Genomic DNA, 25030 nt, shown 5'->3' with positions numbered 1-25030 from the left:
GAATCAGAATATGAAAAACAGACCGACATATAAACGCACCTCTTGGATTGACGTCTGAAGGGTTTAGAGCTCCTTGGATGACATCCTGGGCCTCGGAGTTCTTCGTTTTCAGAAATTCAATGGTCTCTCGCAGCTCAACCAGCTCGGAATCCTGAGAACATAAATATTAAATACATCGGCTTTTTTATGAAATTAAACTTCACGCTTAAACACACCAGTCCAAGTGCTTTAACACAAGGCTGCAATCATACCATCATGAGGATATTCTTTTACACCAGTTCAAATCAAATTACACCTTGTAAATTCTTAAACTCCCAAAAACCAGGTTCCCAAACTCACAGCTCTCATGATATAAGACTTTAAAAGTGTACTTCAATGTTGGATATAGATTCCATTGAACACTCAAAAAATATCATCAATACCTCAACATTCTAACGTGGTCCTGCAACACAGAAATGTTCTCAAAGTAATTAAAATGAGTTTACATTGAATCGTAGCAGAATCCCCAAAGGGCTGCAGCATGACACTGCTATACCATGAAATAATCTTAGATGCTGCAAAATTAAAATAACTGTGAAAAGCATCTGAAAGTCTAACAGCAACATACTTTAATATCAGTATCCAAATTAGACATGGACATCAAGTATTTTCGCACTGACTTTTTGTACGACCAGCTCCTCCAAACGATTAAATCCCAGCCTACTACCACTTGACAAAACAAGACAAGTATTTATTGTTTTGCAGTGCCACTAGGACTACAGAGTACTCTACACAATCAAGAGGAAAAGTAAAGGTATTTAACATTAGAACACCAAAACCACTAAAAGACAAAAGAGTGGTAGCTTCAGGGTCTGTCGATATACATGTCAACAGATGAAAATGCCTTCTGAGGAATGTCGGAAAGTAAGATACGGAAAAGGTGAGTGATAGGTGGTAACAATGCAAATCTATGGGATGTGACAGCCTGTTAATTTGTAGGAGTTCAAACATTTTGCATGCCGCCCTGGACACACTAATCAATGTACTCCAAAAACAAATGTTGGAGTACCTGCGTTTTCGAAGGTGTGGAATAGGGAGAACATGTCCCCATATTTCAAGTTGGTGTAGCAAAATGGGGGAGGGGTTCCTCATGGAAAAACATGATTTCTTTGTCGCATAGAAAACTAAAAAAATAAATGCCAATGCAAAAATCTGCATTTAATACTCCTGTAAGTCTAATCGGTAGAAGTAAGCATAGAAAATAGAAAATGAATACTCCGGGAAACCAGATTTTCAAGGCTCTTCCCGGGGACCTTTGTGACTACTCAGGTGACAAGTGTTAATTTAGAGGGAATAGATTTTAAACTTTCCCCCGGAACTTTGTGAAGCAGCTACCTCGTCAATTAAACATAATTCTTAAATTTGAGGCATAGTAAATGTATTTGGAACAATTTACTACTATACAAACTACATTACCTATCATGCTCATGTTAGTCTATATGATATAGTATAATTTACACTAAGTTTGTAAAATGGATTATTATATTTGGCTAGTGGTATTCTGCACATAGTTGTGTTTCAAAATCCTCTCATATATGCGTCATACCTGTGAACTGTGTGTCTGAAACCAATGGCAATCTGAAATTGTTACGCAGAAAATTCAGAAGAAAAAGGATAGGCATATGTATGATGGCGCAATAATGCCATCTTGGTGTGCCCATGAGATTTCTAAAGCACCTGGCTTAGGGTCACTATTTACTACACTACAATAACGTAATAAGATTTAAAAGAAAGCATAACGCACAGATGCAAACACTTTTTTATGAAGTCTCAATTTTAATTTCTAACATTTTAGATCGGTCTATGCTGGTTTGTAGCAATGTACCAAAGGTTAGGTAAACAGGTGTATTTTTTAATCAAACTAAGATGATCACTAAGTTTTTGACAAAATAATAATGTGGTAAATAAGTATTTGATAGTGCATGCCAAAAACTGAACTATCGCAAGGGAATGTGCTCCTAAAATGATATTAAAGCAATAAGGTCCTTGTAAGGAAATGCCTCCTTGGCATGGTTACCCCCTGACTATTTGCCTTTGCTGATGCTAAGTTTTGATTTGAAAGTGTGCTGAGGCCTGCTAACCAGGCCCCAGCACCAGTGTTCTTTCCCTAACCTGTACTTTTGTTTCCACAATTGGCACACCCTGGCATCCAGATAAGTCCCTTGTAACTGGTACCCCTGGTACCAAGGGCCCTGATGCCAGGGAAGGTCTCTAAGGGCTGCAGCATATCTTATGCCACCCTGGGGACCCCTCACTCAGCACAGACACACTGCTTGCCAGCTTGTGTGTGCTGGTGAGGACAAAACGAGTAAGTCGACATGGCACTCCCCTCAGGGTGCCATGCCAACCTCACACTGCCTATGCAGTATAGATAAGTCACCCCTCTAGCAGGCCTTACAGCCGTAAGGCAGGATGCACTATACCAAAGGTGAGGGCACCAGTGCATGAGCACTGTGCCCCTACAGTGTCTAAGCAAAACCTTAGACATTGTAAGTGCAGGGTAGCCATAACAGTATATGGTCTGGGAGTCTGTCATGCACGAACTCCACAGCACCATAATGGCTACACTGAAAACTGGGAAGTTTGGTATCAAACTTCTCAGCACAATAAATGCACACTGATGCCATATTGTAATATACACCCCAGAGGGCACCTTAGAGGTGCCCCCTGAAACCTTAACCGACTATCCGTGTAGGCTGACTGGTTTTAGCAACCTGCCACACTCGAGACATGTTGCTGGCCACATCTGGAGAGTGCCTTTGTCACTCTGTGGCTAGTAACAAAGCCTGTACTGGGTGGAGATGCTTATCACCTCCCCCTGCAGGAACTGTAACACCTGGCGGTGAGCCTCAAAGGCTCTCCCCCTTTGTTACAGCACCCCAGGGCACTCCAGCTAGTGGAGTTGCCCGCCCCCTCCGGCCACGGCCCCACTTTTGGCAGCAAGGCCGGAGGAGATAATGAGAAAAACAAGGAGGAGTCACTGGCCAGTCAGGACAGCCCCTAAGGTGTCCTGAGCTGAGGTGACTGACTTTTAGAAATCCTCCATCTTGCAGATGGAGGATTCCCCCAATAGGGATAGGAATGTGACCCCCTCCCCTTGGGAGGAGGCACAAAGAGGGCGTACCCACCCAGGGCTAGTAGCCATTGGCTACTAACCCCCCAGACCTAAACACGCCCTTAAATTTAGTATTTAAGGGCTCCCCAGAACCTAGGAACTCAGATTCCTGCAACCTAAGAAGAAGAGGACTGCTAAGCTGAAAAACCCTGAAGAGAAGACGGAGACACCAACTGCTTTGGCCCCAGCTCTACCGGCCTGTCTCCCCACTTCTAAAGACACTGCTCCAGCTATGCTTTCCCCAGGGACCAGTGACCTCTGAATCCTCAGAGGACTGCCCTGCTCTAGAAGGAGCAAGAACTCCAGAGGACAGCGGCTCTGTTCACCCAAGACTGCAACTTTGTAACAAAGGAGCAACTTTAAAACAACTTGCGTTTCCCGCCGGAAGCGTGAGACTTGCTACTCTGCACCCGACGCCCCCGGCTCGACTTGTGGAGAACAATCACTTCAGGGAGGTCTCCCCGGCGACTGCGAGACCGTGAGTAGCCAGAGTTGCCCTCACAGCGACGCCTGCAGAGGGAATCCCGAGGCTCCCCCTGACCGCGACTGCCTGTTCCTCAGATCCCAACGCCTGGTAAAGACTTTGCACCCGCAGCCCCCAGGACCTGAAGGATCCGAACTCCAGTGCAGGAGTGACCCCCAGGAGGCCCTCTCCCTTGCCCAGGTGGTGGCTACCTCGAGGAGCCCCCCCCCCCCTTGCCTGCATCGCTGAAGAGACCCCTTGGTCTCCCATTGATTTCAATTACAAACCCGACACTTGTTTGCACACTGCACCCGGCCGCCCCCGTGCCGCTGAGGGTGTATTTTCTGTGTGGACTTGTGTCTCCCCCGGTGCCCTACAAAACCCCCCTGGTCTGCCCTCCGAAGACGCGGGTACTTACCTGCTGGCAGACTGGAACCGGGGCACCCCCTTCTCCTTTGAGGCCTATGCGTTTTGGGCACCACTTTGACCTCTGCACCTGACCGGGCCTGAGCTGCTGGTGTGGTAACTTTGGGGTTGCTCTGAACCCCCAACGGTGGGCTACCTTGGACCAAAACTTCAACCCCGTAGGTGGTTTACTTACCTGCAAAAACTAACAAACTCTTACTCCCCCTAGGAACTGTTGAAAATTGCACTGTGCCTAGTTTTAAAATAGCTATATGTGATTTATGTGAAAAGTGTATATCCTATTTTGCTAATTCAAAGTTCCTAAAGTACCTACCTCCAATACCTTTCATTTGAAGTATTACATGTAAATCTTGAACCTGTGGTTCTTAAAATAAACTAAGAAAATATATTTTTCTATACAAAAACCTATTGGCCTGGAATTGTCTGAGTGTGTGTTCCTCGTTTATTGCTTGTGTATGTACAACAAATGCTTAACACTACTCCTTTGATAAGCCTACTGCTTGACCACACTACCACAAAATAGAGCATTAGAATGATCTCTTATTGCCACTATCTTACCTCTAAGGGGAACCCTTGGACTCTGTGCATACTATTCCTTACTTTGAAATAGTGCATACAGAGCCAACTTCCTACAGTCCTCCACATTCTACACCTGCCCACTCCCACCTCCTGAGCACTGACCTTCTCCTCCGCTGTGTCTGCAAGGTGCCGGAGCCGGGATGTCATATTCACGAGGGACTGCTCGAAGGCTGCTACCAGGTTTGCCTAAAACAGAGCAAAAAAAAGCATGAAATATGCTCTACGTGGAACAAATGCATCTTAACCAAGCAGCTGCTATTGGGTGCAACAACTAGACACCACACACAACAACCAACCAATAATGTGACGTGCAGATTAACAGGGCAAAATTTCAGCATGCAAATTAATGAATCAATAATTGTCTACACTATTCATTGAAAGTATAATGTATAGATTTCTGTGACATGATACTACATACTACGTTTGCTCGGTCACTGAACGTTGCACATCCACTTGCAATCTTACACAATTACTTTTGTAGAATTGATGTAACAATGACTTGCTATACGATATGTTCAGCAATGTACCACGATTTCAATGTTTTGAGAAATGCAACAACCACAAACCTGTCTACACTAAAAGCAGCCTCCGAGGCAACAGCATTTTATTCCCATTAACTGGGCAAGAACACACCGCATAATAAGAGGGTGTGGATTAATCCCGCAAACAGTTGTGGTACTCATTCGTTTGGCAGTGATACGACTACCACATTACTTAGGCCATAAGCCTCTACTGATCAATGAGGCAGGCTGCATTCATTAAACTGGTAGAGTGCGTGGTGCCTCATCACTTTCTCTCTCGTACCTTTGGGTAAATGTCCATTTTAGATGTCATGCTCCATTGGCACTGAGAGAGATGTCCAGACAGGACATCCTGCTCCAGACGACATAACGTGCAGACCTTTTACATAAAGAAGGCACCTTTTAGTAAGTACCTGCCTGGGTCCTGGGTCAAAGGAACTCATCGGGCATCACTACACAGCCATCACAGTGGCATGTGTGTTTCCAAAAGCCCCAACACATGGGGAGAAGCTCTGTATCTCTGTTCATTTATAGTCTTCGGCACTTGACGTCTGGCATCTGTACAAGTTGCATTAACACCTTTGCGGATACCCTGTCTGTTTGAGATATTACAGATTGTCACAGGGGAGACCCCTGTATATAACACAAAGGATCTGGACTGGCAGAGGGAGCCGGCGTAGCTTCTATGGACGGCTTTATAGGTCCAGCTTATACAATTCCAGCGTCCAGGCACCCTAAACGTGTTTGGGGCCATATATCGGCCCCATACTGTGGTAGCAGTGTCTGCTTTTTATATATACTCCTAGTTTAACGCTATGCCTTTAGCTATATGTAAATAGAGGCCTGGTTATTTTAGAAGCAGCATCTGTGACTCGACATCCAGTTAGTTGCGTTGTTTACTATTTCATTCTGCGTCACTTCCTTAAATAAGCATTTACTTCTCAGTTTCACTACCCGAGGGTAAGCTGGGGATTCCGCTGGCAAGCGCCAGTTCTTTGTGGCAGTCGAACACCAGCTGTGAACAGTATGGGTCAAGTTGCACACATCTTTTGTTAATATCGGCAAGGTCAGAAGAGTCATAAGCTATCCAATAGCGAGGCGGACCCGAGAGAGATTTTCAGTGATGGGCTTACATAGACCATGATATTTAAATAGTACCACCCATGTGCAGCCCCTTCTCCAGAGCCCCCCCATTGCTCAAGAATGACCCGAACCCAGTAGTGTGACACACACTCGTGCATAGACACCCAGGCATGTACAGTTGTCACTATGGTGCACCCACAGCCAGCACCCGCTTTACAATAACTCACGTTTGCCGACAGCTGCGTGGTCAGTGTGGCTACCTTCTCCTGGGAGTTCTCCAGTTCTCGTCGCAGTTTACGGATTTGCTATAGAGAGAACAAGACAAAGTGAATAAACCATTTCTCATGTTACCTTTCCCATGGACAAGTGAGCACAAGGAATTCATGAAATAAGTTACCCTACCTCTGACTGCATCCTCTCCTCTGCCTGAGAAAAAGCAACATGCAAAGAGAAGAGAGAGAAAAGGAAAGCTTAAAGAAGGGCTTAGACCAGTAGAGTAATTCCAGCAAATGATTAAAGTGCAGGTGTCGGCACTGTGGCCAAGAGCGACAAAGTCTGCAGGTCTCTATTGATGGAAGCTGGAGTCAGTAGCTCCTCTTCTCCCCTCCCCACCCCCCCCCCCCCCCCCCGCATCTATTCATGCTCACGCAAGCTTTCTGTTCTTCTGTCTCGCGTTTGCACTCTAGCTCCCTCTCTTTTCCTCTCTCACCCTTTGGGAGGATTACTGAGCAGGTCTGACAAAACTGAGCCCGGCACGATCGACTGAACTTCTTAGGCGTTACTGTGCCGCTACCATGTACCCAAGCAGCATGAAGACAGGCCTATAGTTACAACACCAGGGGAGGATCCTGTTTGTTAGTATGATGCTGTTATCCACAGAACAGCATGTATCTAGGGTCAAGGCAGAGCTTCCAGGGTGCTAATGTAAACAAGAAGCATGTTCCCTGTGCCCTTGTTGGGAAACCAAAACGTGGCAATGGCTACGGCTATTCTTCTGTTAGGATGGACGCAGTCCCCATGAAGGATATTGACTGATGCTGCAGTAAGGGCCCTGCACACGAGATTCCCCACACATTTATCAGGGTATGAGCAGTACAGTTTCAGCTTCCTGTACGAGGTAGTAACTGCAGTACTCACCAACGCAAGTGTCCACTGCATCACAGGAATAGGTAGGTATTTAGAATCCACATCAGTTTTACACAGACTGAGCCTTTGGTACATCCTGGGTGTCCCTAATCTGGCTAGTGAAGGACCCCGGTAAGCTTCAGACTAAGGCCCTCTAAAGGTACTACGGTGAAGTTAGGTGTGGTAAAGCCACCAGTTTAGTGACAGGGTACAGAAGAGAGGGTGTTAGCGTTAGTGTACACAACAGGAGCGCTGAAAGGACTCAAAACACTTGCAGGCTGCGCAATCAGTTCACGTCACATAACGGACAGGGCACTGACTTCCAAAGAATCGGTAAAACATAAATAGGTTTGGAAGACCGAGAACGCAAACAGGAAAACACTTTAAAAAAAGATAGGCTGGCAATCTATCCCACTTCAAACCAAAATGATGAGCACTTTAAACCACCACGTGCTTCACGCAGCATTTCTGCTCTGTGGTACTGCAAACGATATACTTTTAGAAATGAGCCAATTCTATCACGAATCATATACTGGGTTAGCAAGAATGTGAAAATGGACGATCTGTCATGAACGCGGTGAGAAATGAATCCCAAACCAGCTTGTTGGCAAGAATAATGTCCGATGACGTGCAATGTTCCACTGCAGACAAGTATACATTGGTGAACTAGATCTTCACTGCTCAGCTGAACAGCTCGCAACATCAAACACGGAACCTACCGAGGAGTACGTGGACGAAGCACTGGATGCCAGCGACAGGACCGATCCATGCACTGAGGAAACAAAGGCTCATGTAACTCGTCAAGCATTTTCACTCATAGATGTCTTAGTCCTCATTAAGATAATGGTATAATATATAATCTGTTTTATCAAGCATATTCCAAAGTAAAGACTCAAACCACATTGCGAGAATGAAAATGCATCAGAAACGAGTTTCACATTTAGATCCAAAACATCTCCTGTGAAAAAAGAATGATTTGGTAAAAGCTGGAATACTAAATATTAATGCTTTATGTTGTCTGGATTCTTTCTTCATATATTCTGTAATGATTGTGCTTGATGTCCACTATTAAGAATGAAATCCCGACTTCAGTGAGTAACAGTGTCCTATGTTTGCACGTCTGCCCTCCTTCAATAGTTCAGTACCTCTCTCTGATTGGCTGAGGTAGCCAGATTCTAAGATTTAAAAGTCATGCTGGCAAAAAGACTGACCCGGAGATGACGGGTGTTCAATGGCTTTGGATTTGAAAACAATCTTTTCACAAAAAAAAAAAAAAATGGAATCTACTATCTTCCGAATCCCCATCTGCTTCTGACTATAAAAACTCTCCACTACTACTAGAAAAGTCTCAGATGCCACCTTCCCTTTATTTACTAGCTGGATGAATGATGACATCATCGAACATACTGTCATCACCTTCCCCTGTGCCAGAGATTGTGACATCTGGTGGAAGGGAATTTTCCTCAAGAAGAATTATTTTGTCTCCTTCATGGGAAATGCCACCACTTTCCGAGTGTCTGTAATAGTTCTTATGAAGGTTTTTTTTTTTTTTTTTTTTAAACTCTTTTTCAGCATAGGTACCAGATGGGATTACAAAAGCATCTCAGGTGTGCAGTAATTGCACTGTAGTTGCGGTCTATGAAAGTATTGTCTGGTCTTCGCTTTTGATTTCCAGTGCTCAAAAGGAGCCTGCACTATGTCTAATCTGCTTACGTTTTATCAATTTGTTTGTAAATAGGTCAGTCGAAGAGACAATTGTGAACCCATAGTGTAGGAAGCTGGCTCTGTATATACTATTTCAAAATGAGAGGTAGTGTGCGCAGAGTCTAGGGGTTACCCAAGAGGCTTGACAGAGGCAATAATAGATAATACTAATGTTCTATTTGTGGTAGTGTGGTTGAGCAGTTAGGCTTCTCAGAGGGAAGAGTTAAGCATTTGCTGTACACACAAGCAATAAATAAGAACACACATTCAATGACTTAACTCCAGGCCAATAGTTTTTTTATGTAGAAAAATATTATTTTCTTAATTTATTTTAGAATCACAAGATTCAAATTGCAGGTAAGTACATTAAATGTAAGATACTTGGCACAGGTATAGTTAGAACTTTGAACCAAAACAGTAATGTACACAGTTTTTCATAAAATGGCAATAAGCTATTTTAAAAGTGGACACAGTACAAAATTCAACAGTTCCCGGTAGAGGTAAGTATAGTTTTGTTAATACGGTAAGTAAACCACTTACATGTTCAGTCTCCAGGACATAAGTAGCCCACTGTTGGGGGTTCAAGTCAACCCCAAACACCCAGCAACACAGGGGCCAGTCAGGTGCAGAGGTGAAAGAGGAGCCAAAATAACATGGGCGCCTCTTGAGACAGGGAGTGCTCTGGTTCCGGTCTGCTGGCAGGTAAGTACCCGTGTCCTCGGGGAGCAGACCAGATGGGTTTAGGAGAGCACTGGGGGGGGGGGGGGGGGGGGGGAGGAAGGAGGAAAACAAGTAGGCACACAAAACACACCCTCAGCGGCACAGGGGCAGCCGGGTGCAGTGGGCAAACAGGGCATCGGATTTGTAATAGGATTCAATGGAGGGACCCAGAGGTCACTCAGATGCTGCAGGCAGCGCACAGGGGGACTTCTCGGGCCAGCCACTGACTGGGCAAGGGTGAGGGCCACCTGCTGGTCACTGCTGCACTGGTGGTGAGTTTCTCACGGGCCTGGGGGCTGCAGGTGCAGTGCTTCTCCAGGAGTCGGATATCTTCGTCCTGGGCAGTCGCAGTCAGTGGGGTCCTCGGGATTCCCTATGCAGGCATCGTCGTGGAGTGCAGAGAGGTCAGCCCAGGGTGGACACGTCGTCGAGTCGCCTGGGGATCCTCTCTGGGTTGTTGGTTTCTCTGGACATGTGCCAGGGGCATCGGGTGCAGAGTGGTGGGGACTCACGCTTCTGGAGTGAGGTGAGAGTCCCTTTAAAGATGGTTTCTTCTTTCTTTGGTTGGACAGGTCAGCTGTCTAAGGGAGTTCTTGATCCTTTGTAGTTGCAGGGCAGTCCTCTGAGTCGGCAGAGGTTGCTGGGCCCGCAGGATGCGTCGCTGGTGCAGGTTCTCTGAAGTTGGAGACAGGCCGGTAGGGCTGGGGCCCAAGCAGTTATCTTCCTTCTTCTCTGTGAGGTTTTTCAGCTAGGCAGTCCTTTGTAGGTCATCAGGAACCTGATTTCCTGGGTTCAGGGTTGCCCCTAAATACTACATTTAGGGGGATGTTAGGGCTGGAGGCTGTCACCGAGGGTGGCTACCCCCTCCTTGTGCCTCCTCCCTTTGGGGAGGGGGCACATCCCTATTCCTATTGGGCTAAATCCTCTAAAACAAGATGCAGGATTTTCCAATGAGGGATGTTACAGTTCCTGCAGGGGGAGGTGTGAAGCACCTCCACCCAGGACAGGCTTTGTTCCTGGTCACAGAGTGCACAAAGGCACTCACCCCATGTGGCCAGAAACTTGTCTGGAAGCGGCAGGCTGGAAGAGACCTGTCAGCCTAGCACTAGCAGTTGGGCTGGTATGTAGGGGGCATTTCTAAGATGCCCTATGTGTGCATTTCTCAATAAATCCCACACTGGCATCAATCAGTGTGGGTTTATTGTGCCGAGAAGTTTGATACCAAACTTCCCAGTATTCAGTGTATTATGGAACTGTGGAGTTTGTTTCTGACAAACTCCCAAACCATATACTCATTATGGCTATCCTGCACTTACAATGTCTAAGAATTGGCTTAGACACTGTATGGGCATAGTGCTCATGCAGCTATGCCCTCACCTGTGGTATAGTGCACCCTGCCTTAGGGCTGTAAGGCCTGCTAGAGGGGTGACTTACCTATGCCACAGGCAGTGGGTTGTGGGCATGGCACTCTGAGGTGAGTGCCATGTCGACTTAGCTTGTGAGTACTGGTGGGGAGAAACAGACTGAGGCAGTGTTCACGTGCTGAGTGAGGAGTCCACAGGGTGGCATAATACATGCTGCAGCCTTTAGAGACCTTCCCTGGCCACAGGGCCCTTGGTACCAGGGGTACCTTTTACAAGGGACTTACCTGTGTGCCAGGGCTGTGCCAACTGTGGAGACAAAGGTACAGTTTTAGGGAAAGAACAACGGTGCTGGGGCCTGGTTAGCAGGGTCCCAGCACACTCTCAATCAAAGCTGGCAACAACAAAAGGCAAAAGGTTAGGCGGTAACCATGCCAACAGTGACATTTTCCTACACACAGGTATTCTTCCACTCGAAGATCAGATGACTATCTTATTGCAGCAGTTTCACCCTCTTGACAATTTCACTACATGGTCTAGATAGTTCCTGATAGTATTGTTAGCACTACTTTGTCCCTCCTGTATAAACTCCTACACGTATATTGGCTCTCCCTTTATTTAGCTCAAAGAGTGAACTTGAACTAGCAATTACCAGATTCTATGAGGAAGTTTCTGATATGCAGTTTCAGCTTTTCTTCCCACGAGGAAGCAGCATTAGGGAGCATTTTCCAAGCGTGAGGTCATGATGACAATGAAGGTGTTTGCCTCAGAACAACCTTCCATAGTCAGTGGCCTTAGTCATTGGCTTATATTTATTTGAGACCTTGAACTGCAGGTTTTGAGGGGACAGATTCAGAAACATGCTTTACTCTAGTTAACTACTTGGTTCACCCTTTTCATTTATTTGTCACATCCACTGTTGATTCAGGATCTCCTGAAAGAGTGGCACACACTTTTGTGTAAACAGTTTGTCGTAAAAGGAAATGCTTTGTATAAAATTCGGGGCATAGAGCTGTTGGATAGGAGGACATAGAACTGGGCGGGAGAGGCAGGGGTAGGGAAGAGTTTAATATTACCGGTGGCAGGTGAGGTGAGTGCCAGTGGGTGGGGGGTCATCTGACACGCAGTTGCCGATTCAATCTACACTGTTGATCTTTTTTTTATTGCTGGTAGGGCTACTGCAGTAATGCACAGGAAGTGGGGGGCTAGTGAGCATTCTCAATGGGTAGCGGCATGGGGAAACCTCATTCGTCCACCGTAAGTGTTCCGGGAATTGTCTTAAGGAATGCTGCTGCAATGATGTGAGGGAAAGGGGAGAGGAGTTAAATATTACTGACTGCACATGTAAGCTACAAAGAATCATGAAATCTGTCACAGTAGTTACAAACGAAATACTGCATTTAAGAATAACATTATAATGATTTCATGGGTTATCTGTGAACGACTATATTGAGAAGTGATGCATTCAAATAACAATTCGACAGGTAAGTTATTTTTGGATACATAGTATGCAACCCTTTGTTACACCTGGAAAAGATTGCAATAATTTCTTGTGGAAGAGATTAGTGACTGTTCATTTCCAAGAGGAGATTCAGTCCTGTTGTTATCTCTTACGCACAGTTTATTCCAGTCTGAAATTCTACCTCAGATTATTAACTATCCGCTTTCGTTGCCTCTGTGGGCAGGTCTGTTCAAAATATTTCAGGGCAGTATCGAAGGTCCTACATGTTGTGACACCATTGTTTAATTATAATCCTAGGCTCAAATATGTGCAACATGTCCTCAGATACTCCTTGTAGGAAGTTGGCTCTGTATGTGCTATTTCAAAGTAAGGAATAGCATGCACAGAGTCCAAGGGTTCCCCTTAGAGGTAAAATAGTGGTAAAAATAGATAATACTAATGCTCTATTTTGTGGTAGTGTGGTCGAGCAGTAGGCTTATCCAAGGAGTAGTGTTAAGCATTTGTTGTACATACACATAGACAATAAATGAGGTACACACACTCAGAGACAAATCCAGCCAATAGGTTTTTATATAGAAAAATATCTTTTCTTAGTTTATTTTAAGAACCACAGGTTCAAATTCTACATGTAATATCTCATTCGAAAGGTATTGCAGGTAAGTACTTTAGGAACTTCAAATCATCAAAATTGCATGTATACTTTTCAAGTTATTGACAAATAGCTGTTTTAAAAGTGGACACTTAGTTCAATTTTCACAGTTCCTAGGGGAGGTAAGTTTTGATTAGTTTTACCAGGTAAGTAAGACACTTACAGGGTTCAGTTCTTGGTCCAAGGTAGCCCACCGTTGGGGGTTCAGAGCAACCCCAAAGTCACCACACCAGCAGCTCAGGGCCGGTCAGGTGCAGAGTTCAAAGTGGTGCCCAAAACACATAGGCTAGAATGGAGAGAAGGGGGTGCCCCGGTTCCGGTCTGCTTGCAGGTAAGTACCCGCGTCTTCGGAGGGCAGACCAGGGGAGTTTTGTAGGGCACCGGGGGGGGACACGAGTCCACACAGAAATTTCACCCTCAGCAGCGCGGGGGCGGCCGGGTGCAGTGTAGAAACAAGCGTCGGGTTCGCAATGTTAGTCTATGAGAGATCTCGGGATCTCTTCAGCGCTGCAGGCAGGCAAGGGGGGGGTTCCTCGGGGAAACCTCCACTTGGGCAAGGGAGAGGGACTCCTGGGGGTCACTTCTCCAGTGAAAGTCCGGTCCTTCAGGTCCTGGGGGCTGCGGGTGCAGGGTCTCTCCCAGGCGTCGGGACTTTAGGTTCAAAGAGTCGCGGTCAGGGGAAGCCTCGGGATTCCCTCTGCAGGCGGCGCTGTGGGGGCTCAGGGGGGACAGGTTTTGGTACTCACAGTATCAGAGTAGTCCTGGGGTCCCTCCTGAGGTGTCGGGTCTCCACCAGCCGAGTCGGGGTCGCCGGGTGCAGTGTTGCAAGTCTCACGCTTCTTGCGGGGAGCTTGCAGGGTTCTTTAAAGCTGCTGGAAACAAAGTTGCAGCTTTTCTTGGAGCAGGTCCGCTGTCCTCGGGAGTTTCTTGTCTTTTCGAAGCAGGGGCAGTCCTCAGAGGATGTCGAGGTCGCTGGTCCCTTCGGAAGGCGTCGCTGGAGCAGGATCTTTGGAAGGCAGGAGACAGGCCGGTGAGTTTCTGGAGCCAAGGCAGTTGTCGTCTTCTGGTCTTCCGCTGCAGGGGTTTTCAGCTGGGCAGTCCTTCTTCTTGTTGCAGGAATCTCATTTTCTAGGGTTCAGGGTAGCCCTTAAATACTAAATTTAAGGGCGTGTTTAGGTCTGGGGGGTTAGTAGCCAATGGCTACTAGCCCTGAGGGTGGGTACACCCTCTTTGTGCCTCCTCCCAAGGGGAGGGGGTCACAATCCTAACCCTATTGGGGGAATCCTCCATCTGCAAGATGGAGGATTTCTAAAAGTTAGAGTCACCTCAGCTCAGGACACCTTAGGGGCTGTCCTGACTGGCCAGTGACTCCTCCTTGTTATTCTCATTATTTTCTCCGGCCTTGCCGCCAAAAGTGGGGCCTGGCCGGAGGGGGCGGGCAACTCCACTAGCTGGAGTGTCCTGCTGGTTTGGCACAAAGGAGGTGAGCCTTTGAGGCTCACCGCCAGGTGTGACAATTCCTGCCTGGGGGAGGTGTTAGCATCTCCACCCAGTGCAGGCTTTGTTACTGGCCTCAGAGTGACAAAGGCACTCTCCCCATGGGGCCAGCAACATGTCTCGGTTTGTGGCAGGCTGCTAAAACTAGTCAGCCTACACAGATAGTCGGTTAAGTTTCAGGGGGCACCTCTAAGGTGCCCTCTGGGGTGTATTTTACAATAAAATGTACACTGGCATCAGTGTGCATTTATTGTGCTGAGAAGTTTGATACCAAACTTCCCAGTTTTCAGTGTAGCCATTATGGTGCTGTGGAGTTCGTGTTTGACAGACTCCCAGACCATATACTCTTATGGCTACCCTGCACTTACAATGTCTAAGGTTTTGTTTAGACACTGTAGGGGTACCATGCTCATGCACTGGTACCCTCACCTATGGTATAGTGCACCCTGCCTTAGGGCTGTAAGGCCTGCTAGAGGGGTGTCTTACCTATACTGCATAGGCAGTGAGAGGCTGGCATGGCACCCTGAGGGGAGTGCCATGTCGACTTACTCGTTTTGTCCTCACTAGCACACACAAGCTGGTAAGCAGTGTGTCTGTGCTGAGTGAGAGGTCTCCAGGGTGGCATAAGACATGCTGCAGCCCTTAGAGACCTTCCTTGGCATCAGGGCCCTTGGTACTAGAAGTACCAGTTACAAGGGACTTATCTGGATGCCAGGGTCTGCCAATTGTGGATACAAAAGTACAGGTTAGGGAAAGAACACTGGTGCTGGGGCCTGGTTAGCAGGCCTCAGCACACTTTCAATTGTAAACATAGCATCAGCAAAGGCAAAAAGTCAGGGGGCAACCATGCCAAGGAGGCATTTCCTTACACAACCCCCCCCCAAACGAAAGAGGATGAGACTAACCTTTCCCAAGAGAGTCTTCATTTTCTAAGTGGAAGAACCTGGAAAGGCCATCTGCATTGGCATGGGCAGTCCCAGGTCTGTGTTCCACTATAAAGTCCATTCCCTGTAGGGAGATGGACCACCTCAACAGTTTAGGATTTTCACCTTTCATTTGCATCAGCCATTTGAGAGGTCTGTGGTCAGTTTGAACTAGGAAGTGAGTCCCAAAGAGGTATGGTCTCAGCTTCTTCAGGGACCAAACCACAGCAAAGGCCTCCCTCTCAATGGCACTCCAACGCTGCTCCCGGGGGAGTAACCTCCTGCTAATGAAAGCAACAGGCTGGTCAAGGCCATCATCATTTGTTTGGGACAGAACTGCCCCTATCCCATGTTCAGAGGCATCAGTCTGCACAATGAACTGCTTAGAATAATCTGGAGCTTTGAGAACTGGTGCTGAGCACATTGCTTGTTTCAGGGTGTCAAAGGCCTGTTGGCAGTCCACAGTCCAGTTCACTTTCTTGGGCATTTTCTTGGAGGTGAGCTCAGTGAGGGCTGTCACAATGGATCCATATCCCTTCACAAACCTCCTGTAGTACCCAGTCAAGCCAAGGAATGCCCTGACTTGAGTCTGGGTTTTTGGAGCTACCCAGTCCAGAATAGTCTGGATCTTGGGTTGGAGTGGCTGGACTTGGCCTCCACCTACAAGGTGGCCCAAGTAAACCACAGTTCCCTGCCCTATCTGGCATTTGGATGCCTTGATAGAGAGGCCTGCAGATTGCAGAGCCTTCAAAACCTTCTTCAGGTGGACCAGGTGATCCTGCCAGGTGGAGCTAAAGACAGCAATATCATCAAGATAAGCTGTGCTAAAGGACTCCAAGCCAGCAAGGACTTGATTCACCAACCTTTGGAAGGTGGCAGGGGCATTCTTTAAACCAAAGGGCATAACAGTAAACTGATAATGCCCATCAGGTGTGGAGAATGCTGTTTTCTCTTTTGCTCCAGGTGCCATTTTTATTTGCCAGTACCCTGCTGTCAAGTCAAAGGTACTTAAGAATTTGGCAGCACCTAATTTGTCTATGAGCTCATCAGCTCTTGGAATTGGATGAGCATCTGTCTTGGTGACAGAATTGAGCCCTCTGTAGTCCACACAAAACCTCATCTCTTTCTTTCCATCTTTGGTGTGAGGTTTGGGGACTAAGACCACTGGGCTAGCCCAGGGGCTGTCAGAGCGCTCAATTACTCCCAATTCCAGCATCTTGTGGACTTCCACCTTGATGCTTTCCTTAACATGGTCAGATTGTCTAAAGATTTTGTTCTTGACAGGCATGCTGTCTCCTGTGTCCACATCATGGGTGCACAGGGGTGTCTGACCAGGGGTTAGGGAGAAAAGCTCAGGAAACTGTTGTAGGACTCTCCTACAATCAGCCTGCTGTTGGCCAGAGAGGGTGTCTGAGTAGATCACTCCATCTACTGTGCCATCTCTTGGGTCTGATGACAGAAGATCAGGGAGAGGTTCACTCTCTGCCTCCTGATCCTCATCTGTTACCATCAACAGATTCACATCAGCCCTGTCATGGAAGAGCTTAAGGCGGTTCACATGGATTACCCTCTTGGGGCTCCTGCTTGTGTCCAGGTCCACCAGGTAGGTGACCTGACTCTTCCTTTCTAGCACTGGGTAAGGGCCACTCCATTTGTCCTGGAGTGCCCTGGGAGCCACAGGCTCCAGAACCCAGACTTTCTGCCCTGGTTGGAACTCAACCAGTGCAGCCTTTTGGTCATACCAAAACTTCTGGAGCTGTTGGCTGGCCTCAAGGTTTTTGGTTGCCTTTTCCATGTACTCTGCCATTCTAGAGCGAAGGCCAAGTACATAGTCCACTATGTCCTGTTTAGGCTCATGGAGAGGTCTCTCCCAGCCTTCTTTAACAAGGGCAAGTGGTCCCCTTACAGGATGACCAAACAGAAGTTCAAAGGGTGAGAACCCTACTCCCTTCTGTGGTACCTCCCTGTAAGCGAAAAGCAGACATGGCAGGAGGACATCCCATCTCCTTTTGAGTTTTTCTGGGAGCCCCATGATCATGCCTTTTAATGTCTTGTTGAATCTCTCAACTAAGCCATTAGTTTGTGGATGGTAGGGTGTAGTGAATTTATAAGTCACTCCACACTCATTCCACATGTGCTTTAGGTATGCTGACATGAAGTTGGTACCTCTGTCAGACACCACCTCCTTAGGGAAACCCACTCTGGTAAAGATACCAATGAGGGCCTTGGCTACTGCAGGGGCAGTAGTCGACCTAAGGGGAATAGCTTCAGGATACCTGGTAGCATGATCCACTACTACCAGGATATACATATTTCCTGAGGCTGTGGGAGGTTCCAGTGGACCAACTATGTCCACACCCACTCTTTCAAAGGGCACCCCCACCACTGGAAGTGGAATGAGGGGGGCCTTTGGATGCCCACCTGTCTTACCACTGGCTTGACAGGTGGGGCAGGAGAGGCAAAACTCCTTAACCATGTTGGACATATTGGGCCAGTAGAAGTGGTTGACTAACCTCTCCCACGTCTTGGTTTGTCCCAAATGTCCAGCAAGGGGAATGTCATGGGCCAATGTTAGGATGAACTCTCTGAACAGCTGAGGCACTACCACTCTCCTAGTGGCACCAGGTTTGGGGTCTCTGGCCTCAGTGTACAGGAGCCCATCTTCCCAATAGACCCTATGTGTTCCATTTTTCTTGCCTTTGGACTCTTCGGCAGCTTGCTGCCTAAGGCCTTCAAGAGAGGGACAGGTTTCTTGTCCCTTACACAGCTCTTCCCTTGAGGGTCCCCCTGGGCCTAAGAGCTCAACCTGATAAGGTTCAAGCTCCAAAGGCTCAGTTCCCTCAGAGGGCAGAACTTCTTCCTGAGAAGAGAGGTTCCCTTTCTTTTGCTGTGTTGCAGTTGGTTTCCCAACTGACTTTCCTGTTCTCTTGGTAGGCTGGGCCATTTTTCCAGACTCCAGCTCTACTTTTTCACCCTGTTCCTTGCATTGTGCTCTTGTTTTCACACACACCAGTTCAGGGATACCCAGCATTGCTGCATGGGTTTTTAGCTCTACCTCAGCCCATGCTGAGGACTCCAGGTCATTTCCAAGCAGACAGTCCACTGGGATATTTGAGGAGACCACCACCTGTTTCAGGCCATTGACCCCTCCCCATTCTAAAGTAACCATTGCCATGGGATGTACTTTTCTCTGATTGTCAGCGTTGGTGACTGTGTAAGTTTTTCCAGTCAGGTATTGGCCAGGGGAAACCAGTTTCTCTGTCACCATGGTGACACTGGCACCTGTATCCCTCAGGCCCTCTATTCTAGTCCCATTAATTAAGAGTTGCTGTCTGTATTTTTGCATGTTAGGCGGCCAGACAGCTAGTGTGGCTAAATCCACCCCACCCTCAGAAACTAGAGTAGCTTCAGTGTGGACCCTGATTTGCTCTGGGCACACTGTTGATCCCACTTGGAGACTAGCCATACCAGTGTTACCTGGATGGGAGTTTGGAGTGGAACCTTTCTTGGGACAGGCCTTGTCTCCAGTTTGGTGTCCATGCTGTTTACAGCCATGACACCAGGCCTTTTTGGGATCAAAGTTTTTACCCTTGTACCCCTTGTTTTGTGAAGAGGCTCTGGGCCCACCCTCCTGTGCAGGTTTTTGGGGGCCTGTAGAAGACTCTTTACTATTTTTAGTTTTGGTTGTCTCATCACCCTTCTGCTGGGGAGTCTTTGTGACCCCTTTCTTTTGGTCACCCCCTGTTGAAGTCTTGGACACCCTTGTCTTGACCCAATGGTCCGCCTTCTTTCCCAATTCTTGGGGAGAAATTGGTCCTAGGTCTACCAGATGCTGATGCAGTTTATCATTGAAACAATTACTTAACAGGTGTTCTTTCACAAATAAATTGTACAGCCCATCATAATTACTTACACCACTGCCTTGAATCCAACCATCTAGTGTTTTCACTGAGTAGTCAACAAAGTCAACCCAGGTCTGGCTCGAGGATTTTTGAGCCCCCCTGAACCTAATCCTGTACTCCTCAGTGGAGAATCCAAAGCCCTCAATCAGGGTACCCTTCATGAGGTCATAAGATTCTGCATCTTGTCCAGAGAGTGTGAGGAGTCTATCCCTACACTTTCCTGTGAACATTTCCCAAAGGAGAGCACCCCAGTGAGATCTGTTCACTTTTCTGGTTACACAAGCCCTCTCAAAAGCTGTGAACCATTTGGTGATGTCATCACCATCTTCATATTTAGTTACAATCCCTTTGGGGATTTTCAACATGTCAGGAGAATCTCTGACCCTATTTATGTTGCTGCCACCATTGATGGGTCCTAGGCCCATCTCTTGTCTTTCCCTCTCTATGGCTAGGATCTGTCTTTCCAAAGCCAATCTTTTGGCCATCCTGGCTAACTGGATGTCCTCTTCACTGGAGTTATCCTCAGTGATTTCAGAGTTGTTGGTCCCTCCTGTGAGGGAACCAGCATCTCTGACTATTATTTGTGGAGTCAGGGCTTGAGAAGCCCTGCTCTCCCTAAGTAGGACTGGAGGGGGGGAATTTCCCTCCAAGTCACTATCTTCATCCTCTGAGTTGCCATCCTCAGAGGGGTTGGCCTTTTCAAACTCTGCCAAAAGCTCCTGGAGCTGTACTTTGGTAGGTTTGGGGCCCATTGCTATTTTCTTTAGTTTACAGAGTGACCTTAGCTCTCTCATCTGTAGATGGAGGTAAGGTGTGGTGTCGAGTTCCACCACATTCACATCTGTGCTAGACATTATGCTTCTAAAAGTTGGAATACTTTTTAAGAAACTAAAACTGGTTCTAGAATCTAATTCAAACTTTTACAAACTTTTAAACTCTAAAAGAAATGCTAAACAGGATCTAACACAAGGCCCTAGCAGGTCTTTTAAGAATTTAGAAAACTTTTCAAATTGCAAAAATCAATTTCTAATGACAATTTTGGAATTTGTCGTGTGATCAGGTATTGGCTGAGTAGTCCAGCAAATGCAAAGTCTTGTACCCCACCGCTGATCCACCAATGTAGGAAGTTGGCTCTGTATGTGCTATTTCAAAGTAAGGAATAGCATGCACAGAGTCCAAGGGTTCCCCTTAGAGGTAAAATAGTGGTAAAAATAGATAATACTAATGCTCTATTTTGTGGTAGTGTGGTCGAGCAGTAGGCTTATCCAAGGAGTAGTGTTAAGCATTTGTTGTACATACACATAGACAATAAATGAGGTACACACACTCAGAGACAAATCCAGCCAATAGGTTTTTATATAGAAAAATATCTTTTCTTAGTTTATTTTAAGAACCACAGGTTCAAATTCTACATGTAATATCTCATTCGAAAGGTATTGCAGGTAAGTACTTTAGGAACTTCAAATCATCAAAATTGCATGTATACTTTTCAAGTTATTGACAAATAGCTGTTTTAAAAGTGGACACTTAGTTCAATTTTCACAGTTCCTAGGGGAGGTAAGTTTTGATTAGTTTTACCAGGTAAGTAAGACACTTACAGGGTTCAGTTCTTGGTCCAAGGTAGCCCACCGTTGGGGGTTCAGAGCAACCCCAAAGTCACCACACCAGCAGCTCAGGGCCGGTCAGGTGCAGAGTTCAAAGTGGTGCCCAAAACACATAGGCTAGAATGGAGAGAAGGGGGTGCCCCGGTTCCGGTCTGCTTGCAGGTAAGTACCCGCGTCTTCGGAGGGCAGACCAGGGGGGTTTTGTAGGGCACCGGGGGGGGACACGAGTCCACACAGAAATTTCACCCTCAGCAGCGCGGGGGCGGCCGGGTGCAGTGTAGAAACAAGCGTCGGGTTCGCAATGTTAGTCTATGAGAGATCTCGGGATCTCTTCAGCGCTGCAGGCAGGCAAGGGGGGGGTTCCTCGGGGAAACCTCCACTTGGGCAAGGGAGAGGGACTCCTGGGGGTCACTTCTCCAGTGAAAGTCCGGTCCTTCAGGTCCTGGGGGCTGCGGGTGCAGGGTCTCTCCCAGGCGTCGGGACTTTAGGTTCAAAGAGTCGCGGTCAGGGGAAGCCTCGGGATTCCCTCTGCAGGCGGCGCTGTGGGGGCACAGGGGGGACAGGTTTTGGTACTCACAGTATCAGAGTAGTCCTGGGGTCCCTCCTGAGGTGTCGGGTCTCCACCAGCCGAGTCGGGGTCGCCGGGTGCAGTGTTGCAAGTCTCACGCTTCTTGCGGGGAGCTTGCAGGGTTCTTTAAAGCTGCTGGAAACAAAGTTGCAGCTTTTCTTGGAGCAGGTCCGCTGTCCTCGGGAGTTTCTTGTCTTTTCGAAGCAGGGGCAGTCCTCAGAGGATGTCGAGGTCGCTGGTCCCTTCGGAAGGCGTCGCTGGAGCAGGATCTTTGGAAGGCAGGAGACAGGCCGGTGAGTTTCTGGAGCCAAGGCAGTTGTCGTCTTCTGGTCTTCCGCTGCAGGGGTTTTCAGCTGGGCAGTCCTTCTTCTTGTTGCAGGAATCTCATTTTCTAGGGTTCAGGGTAGCCCTTAAATACTAAATTTAAGGGCGTGTTTAGGTCTGGGGGGTTAGTAGCCAATGGCTACTAGCCCTGAGGGTGGGTACACCCTCTTTGTGCCTCCTCCCAAGGGGAGGGGGTCACAATCCTAACCCTATTGGGGGAATCCTCCATCTGCAAGATGGAGGATTTCTAAAAGTTAGAGTCACCTCAGCTCAGGACACCTTAGGGGCTGTCCTGACTGGCCAGTGACTCCTCCTTGTTATTCTCATTATTTTCTCCGGCCTTGCCGCCAAAAGTGGGGCCTGGCCGGAGGGGGCGGGCAACTCCACTAGCTGGAGTGTCCTGCTGGTTTGGCACAAAGGAGGTGAGCCTTTGAGGCTCACCGCCAGGTGTGACAATTCCTGCCTGGGGGAGGTGTTAGCATCTCCACCCAGTGCAGGCTTTGTTACTGGCCTCAGAGTGACAAAGGCACTCTCCCCATGGGGCCAGCAACATGTCTCGGTTTGTGGCAGGCTGCTAAAACTAGTCAGCCTACACAGATAGTCGGTTAAGTTTCAGGGGGCACCTCTAAGGTGCCCTCTGGGGTGTATTTTACAATAAAATGTACACTGGCATCAGTGTGCATTTATTGTGCTGAGAAGTTTGATACCAAACTTCCCAGTTTTCAGTGTAGCCATTATGGTGCTGTGGAGTTCGTGTTTGACAGACTCCCAGACCATATACTCTTATGGCTACCCTGCACTTACAATGTCTAAGGTTTTGTTTAGACACTGTAGGGGTACCATGCTCATGCACTGGTACCCTCACCTATGGTATAGTGCACCCTGCCTTAGGGCTGTAAGGCCTGCTAGAGGGGTGTCTTACCTATACTGCATAGGCAGTGAGAGGCTGGCATGGCACCCTGAGGGGAGTGCCATGTCGACTTACTCGTTTTGTCCTCACTAGCACACACAAGCTGGTAAGCAGTGTGTCTGTGCTGAGTGAGAGGTCTCCAGGGTGGCATAAGACATGCTGCAGCCCTTAGAGACCTTCCTTGGCATCAGGGCCCTTGGTACTAGAAGTACCAGTTACAAGGGACTTATCTGGATGCCAGGGTCTGCCAATTGTGGATACAAAAGTACAGGTTAGGGAAAGAACACTGGTGCTGGGGCCTGGTTAGCAGGCCTCAGCACACTTTCAATTGTAAACATAGCATCAGCAAAGGCAAAAAGTCAGGGGGCAACCATGCCAAGGAGGCATTTCCTTACACTCCTTCAAAAACCATTTTGACCTCTTTCAGAGAAAAAATATTTGGGAAACTCTCTTTCATTAAATCCAGATAATTCAAGTTGAAAAATAGATTTGATGTGTAAAAGAACGTTTCCAGCGTTTGCTTCATGGTTGCCTTGTTTGAGCTAGGCAGTAGAGGACCTTTGTATTTTCTCTTAATATCTGTTGGTTTAACGTTTTTTATAGGTCTATAGTCTATTACCTTAGATGTAGAAGGGCTATGTCTTCTCATTCCATGTATTGAAAACATTTACAGCTTTAGCACAGTGATTGGTATGGGGTGCATCATGAGAGCCACAGATGTCTCTCGAGGTTGAAGTTTGTTCCACTGAGTTAGAGTTGCATCTCGGGGTGGGGAAATGCATGTTGCTCTCGTTCTTCTACTAGCCACTGGTTTGTTCTCTCACGTCTTCACCTTTTTCCAGGGCTTCATGCTACTCTATGGCGATCTCCAGCTTCAGCAATGCAGTAGATGTTTTGCAAGTCGGATTTTAACAGCTGAAGAGGTCTCTGCATAGTTAGCAGCTGCATGTGGCCTGGATTCAAATCATCCTTCCTCAATACAAAATCCAGATTCTTCCTCTAATATTTTTTGACTTAAGACTTCTCTTGCATAGCACAGAGTGCTCCCAGGGTGGATGAGCACAGAGTACATAACAAGTGCCTCTCTTGGCCATAGTGAGGTATGGCCGGATCCGATTTATGTGGAATATACGGTTTTTATCCTCTGTCCACCCTCACTATGGCCCAAGATAGGCGCTAGTTACATAGCCTGTTAGAGGTTCTGTCCAGTACAGTTTCTGTGCTCATCTACCATGGGAGCGCCCGGTTACACCATATATTACACCCAGGCAGTATTTAAGTAGACAGTATTTAAAGAGTCAAACCAGTTTGTGTAGTTTTAAAAATAATAAAGAGTCTATTAAAATGTCATCTATTGTCAATCCCAGGTTTCCATTCGACTGTGGAAAAAAATACAAAGACGATGAACACGCCAGGGGCACATTTGAAAGCAACGATTTGTTATTTAGAGAGATACGACAAATTTAAGCACACACTCAAACAAGGTGCAGTTGTGTAATGACCCGCTAGATGGCAGAGTATGAAAGCTTGTTCATCAATAAAAAATAAAATAAACTAAAAAAAGGGCCTCAACTTGATCATTTACATTAGGGTTTTTTGTGAAAATATGTTGACATTTTTAATCCAAATGGGCAGATTGTGTGGACTGTGTTAGTCCCGTTTCCCCTCGTGCATGGATACTGTAGAGTCCAGCTGGACTCATTCTAGTGTTTCTGTCAGCCACTCTGCTGAGGGCAGGTCTTACTTGTATAACCCACACCCACCCAACACAGGCGTCACCAGTCAGGTGACCCTGCCAATAAAAGGGGCCGGGCGCACGTGCCTGAGGCCAGTTTATTACCACCCTACCACCGTGTCTGCGTCACCTTCCTTACAAGCATGAGGGCCTAGGGCCCCACATTACATTGGCGACGAGGGTGGGATCTGAAACCCCACGTGGTCGCAGACATGGACTGAACAGCAATCGAGAGAAGCGAGGCCGTCGCAACCCCAGTCACACTGGTGTAAAGAAGGGGGTGAGTGCTGTCGATGACCGAGGAAGATGCACCAGCGAAG

General features: G+C 47.3%; 1 protein-coding gene across 12 annotated transcripts in view; it reads right to left on the bottom strand.

The window, feature by feature from the left end:
* Positions 1-25030, bottom strand: part of NAV1 (neuron navigator 1) — a 950201-nt gene that overhangs the window by 194411 nt on the left and 730760 nt on the right. For 10 of the 12 annotated variants that reach the window (XM_069238908.1, XM_069238913.1, XM_069238909.1 and 7 more), the window contains 5 exons: positions 8071-8123; positions 6629-6652; positions 6454-6531; positions 4725-4808; positions 40-151 (listed from right to left, as the gene is read on the bottom strand). In XM_069238908.1, coding sequence (XP_069095009.1) covers positions 40-151; positions 4725-4808; positions 6454-6531; positions 6629-6652; positions 8071-8123 — 351 coding nt within the window. The remainder of the gene's footprint in view (positions 1-39; positions 152-4724; positions 4809-6453; positions 6532-6628; positions 6653-8070; positions 8124-25030) is intronic. The other 2 variants (XM_069238912.1, XM_069238916.1) reach the window with 1 other exon arrangement.

This window comes from Pleurodeles waltl, chromosome 6, assembly GCF_031143425.1.
Source record: "Pleurodeles waltl isolate 20211129_DDA chromosome 6, aPleWal1.hap1.20221129, whole genome shotgun sequence".
NCBI lineage: Eukaryota > Metazoa > Chordata > Amphibia > Caudata > Salamandridae > Pleurodeles > Pleurodeles waltl.
The sequence above is the reverse complement of the archived record's forward strand: the minus strand, read 5'-3'. Positions and strand labels throughout refer to the sequence as shown.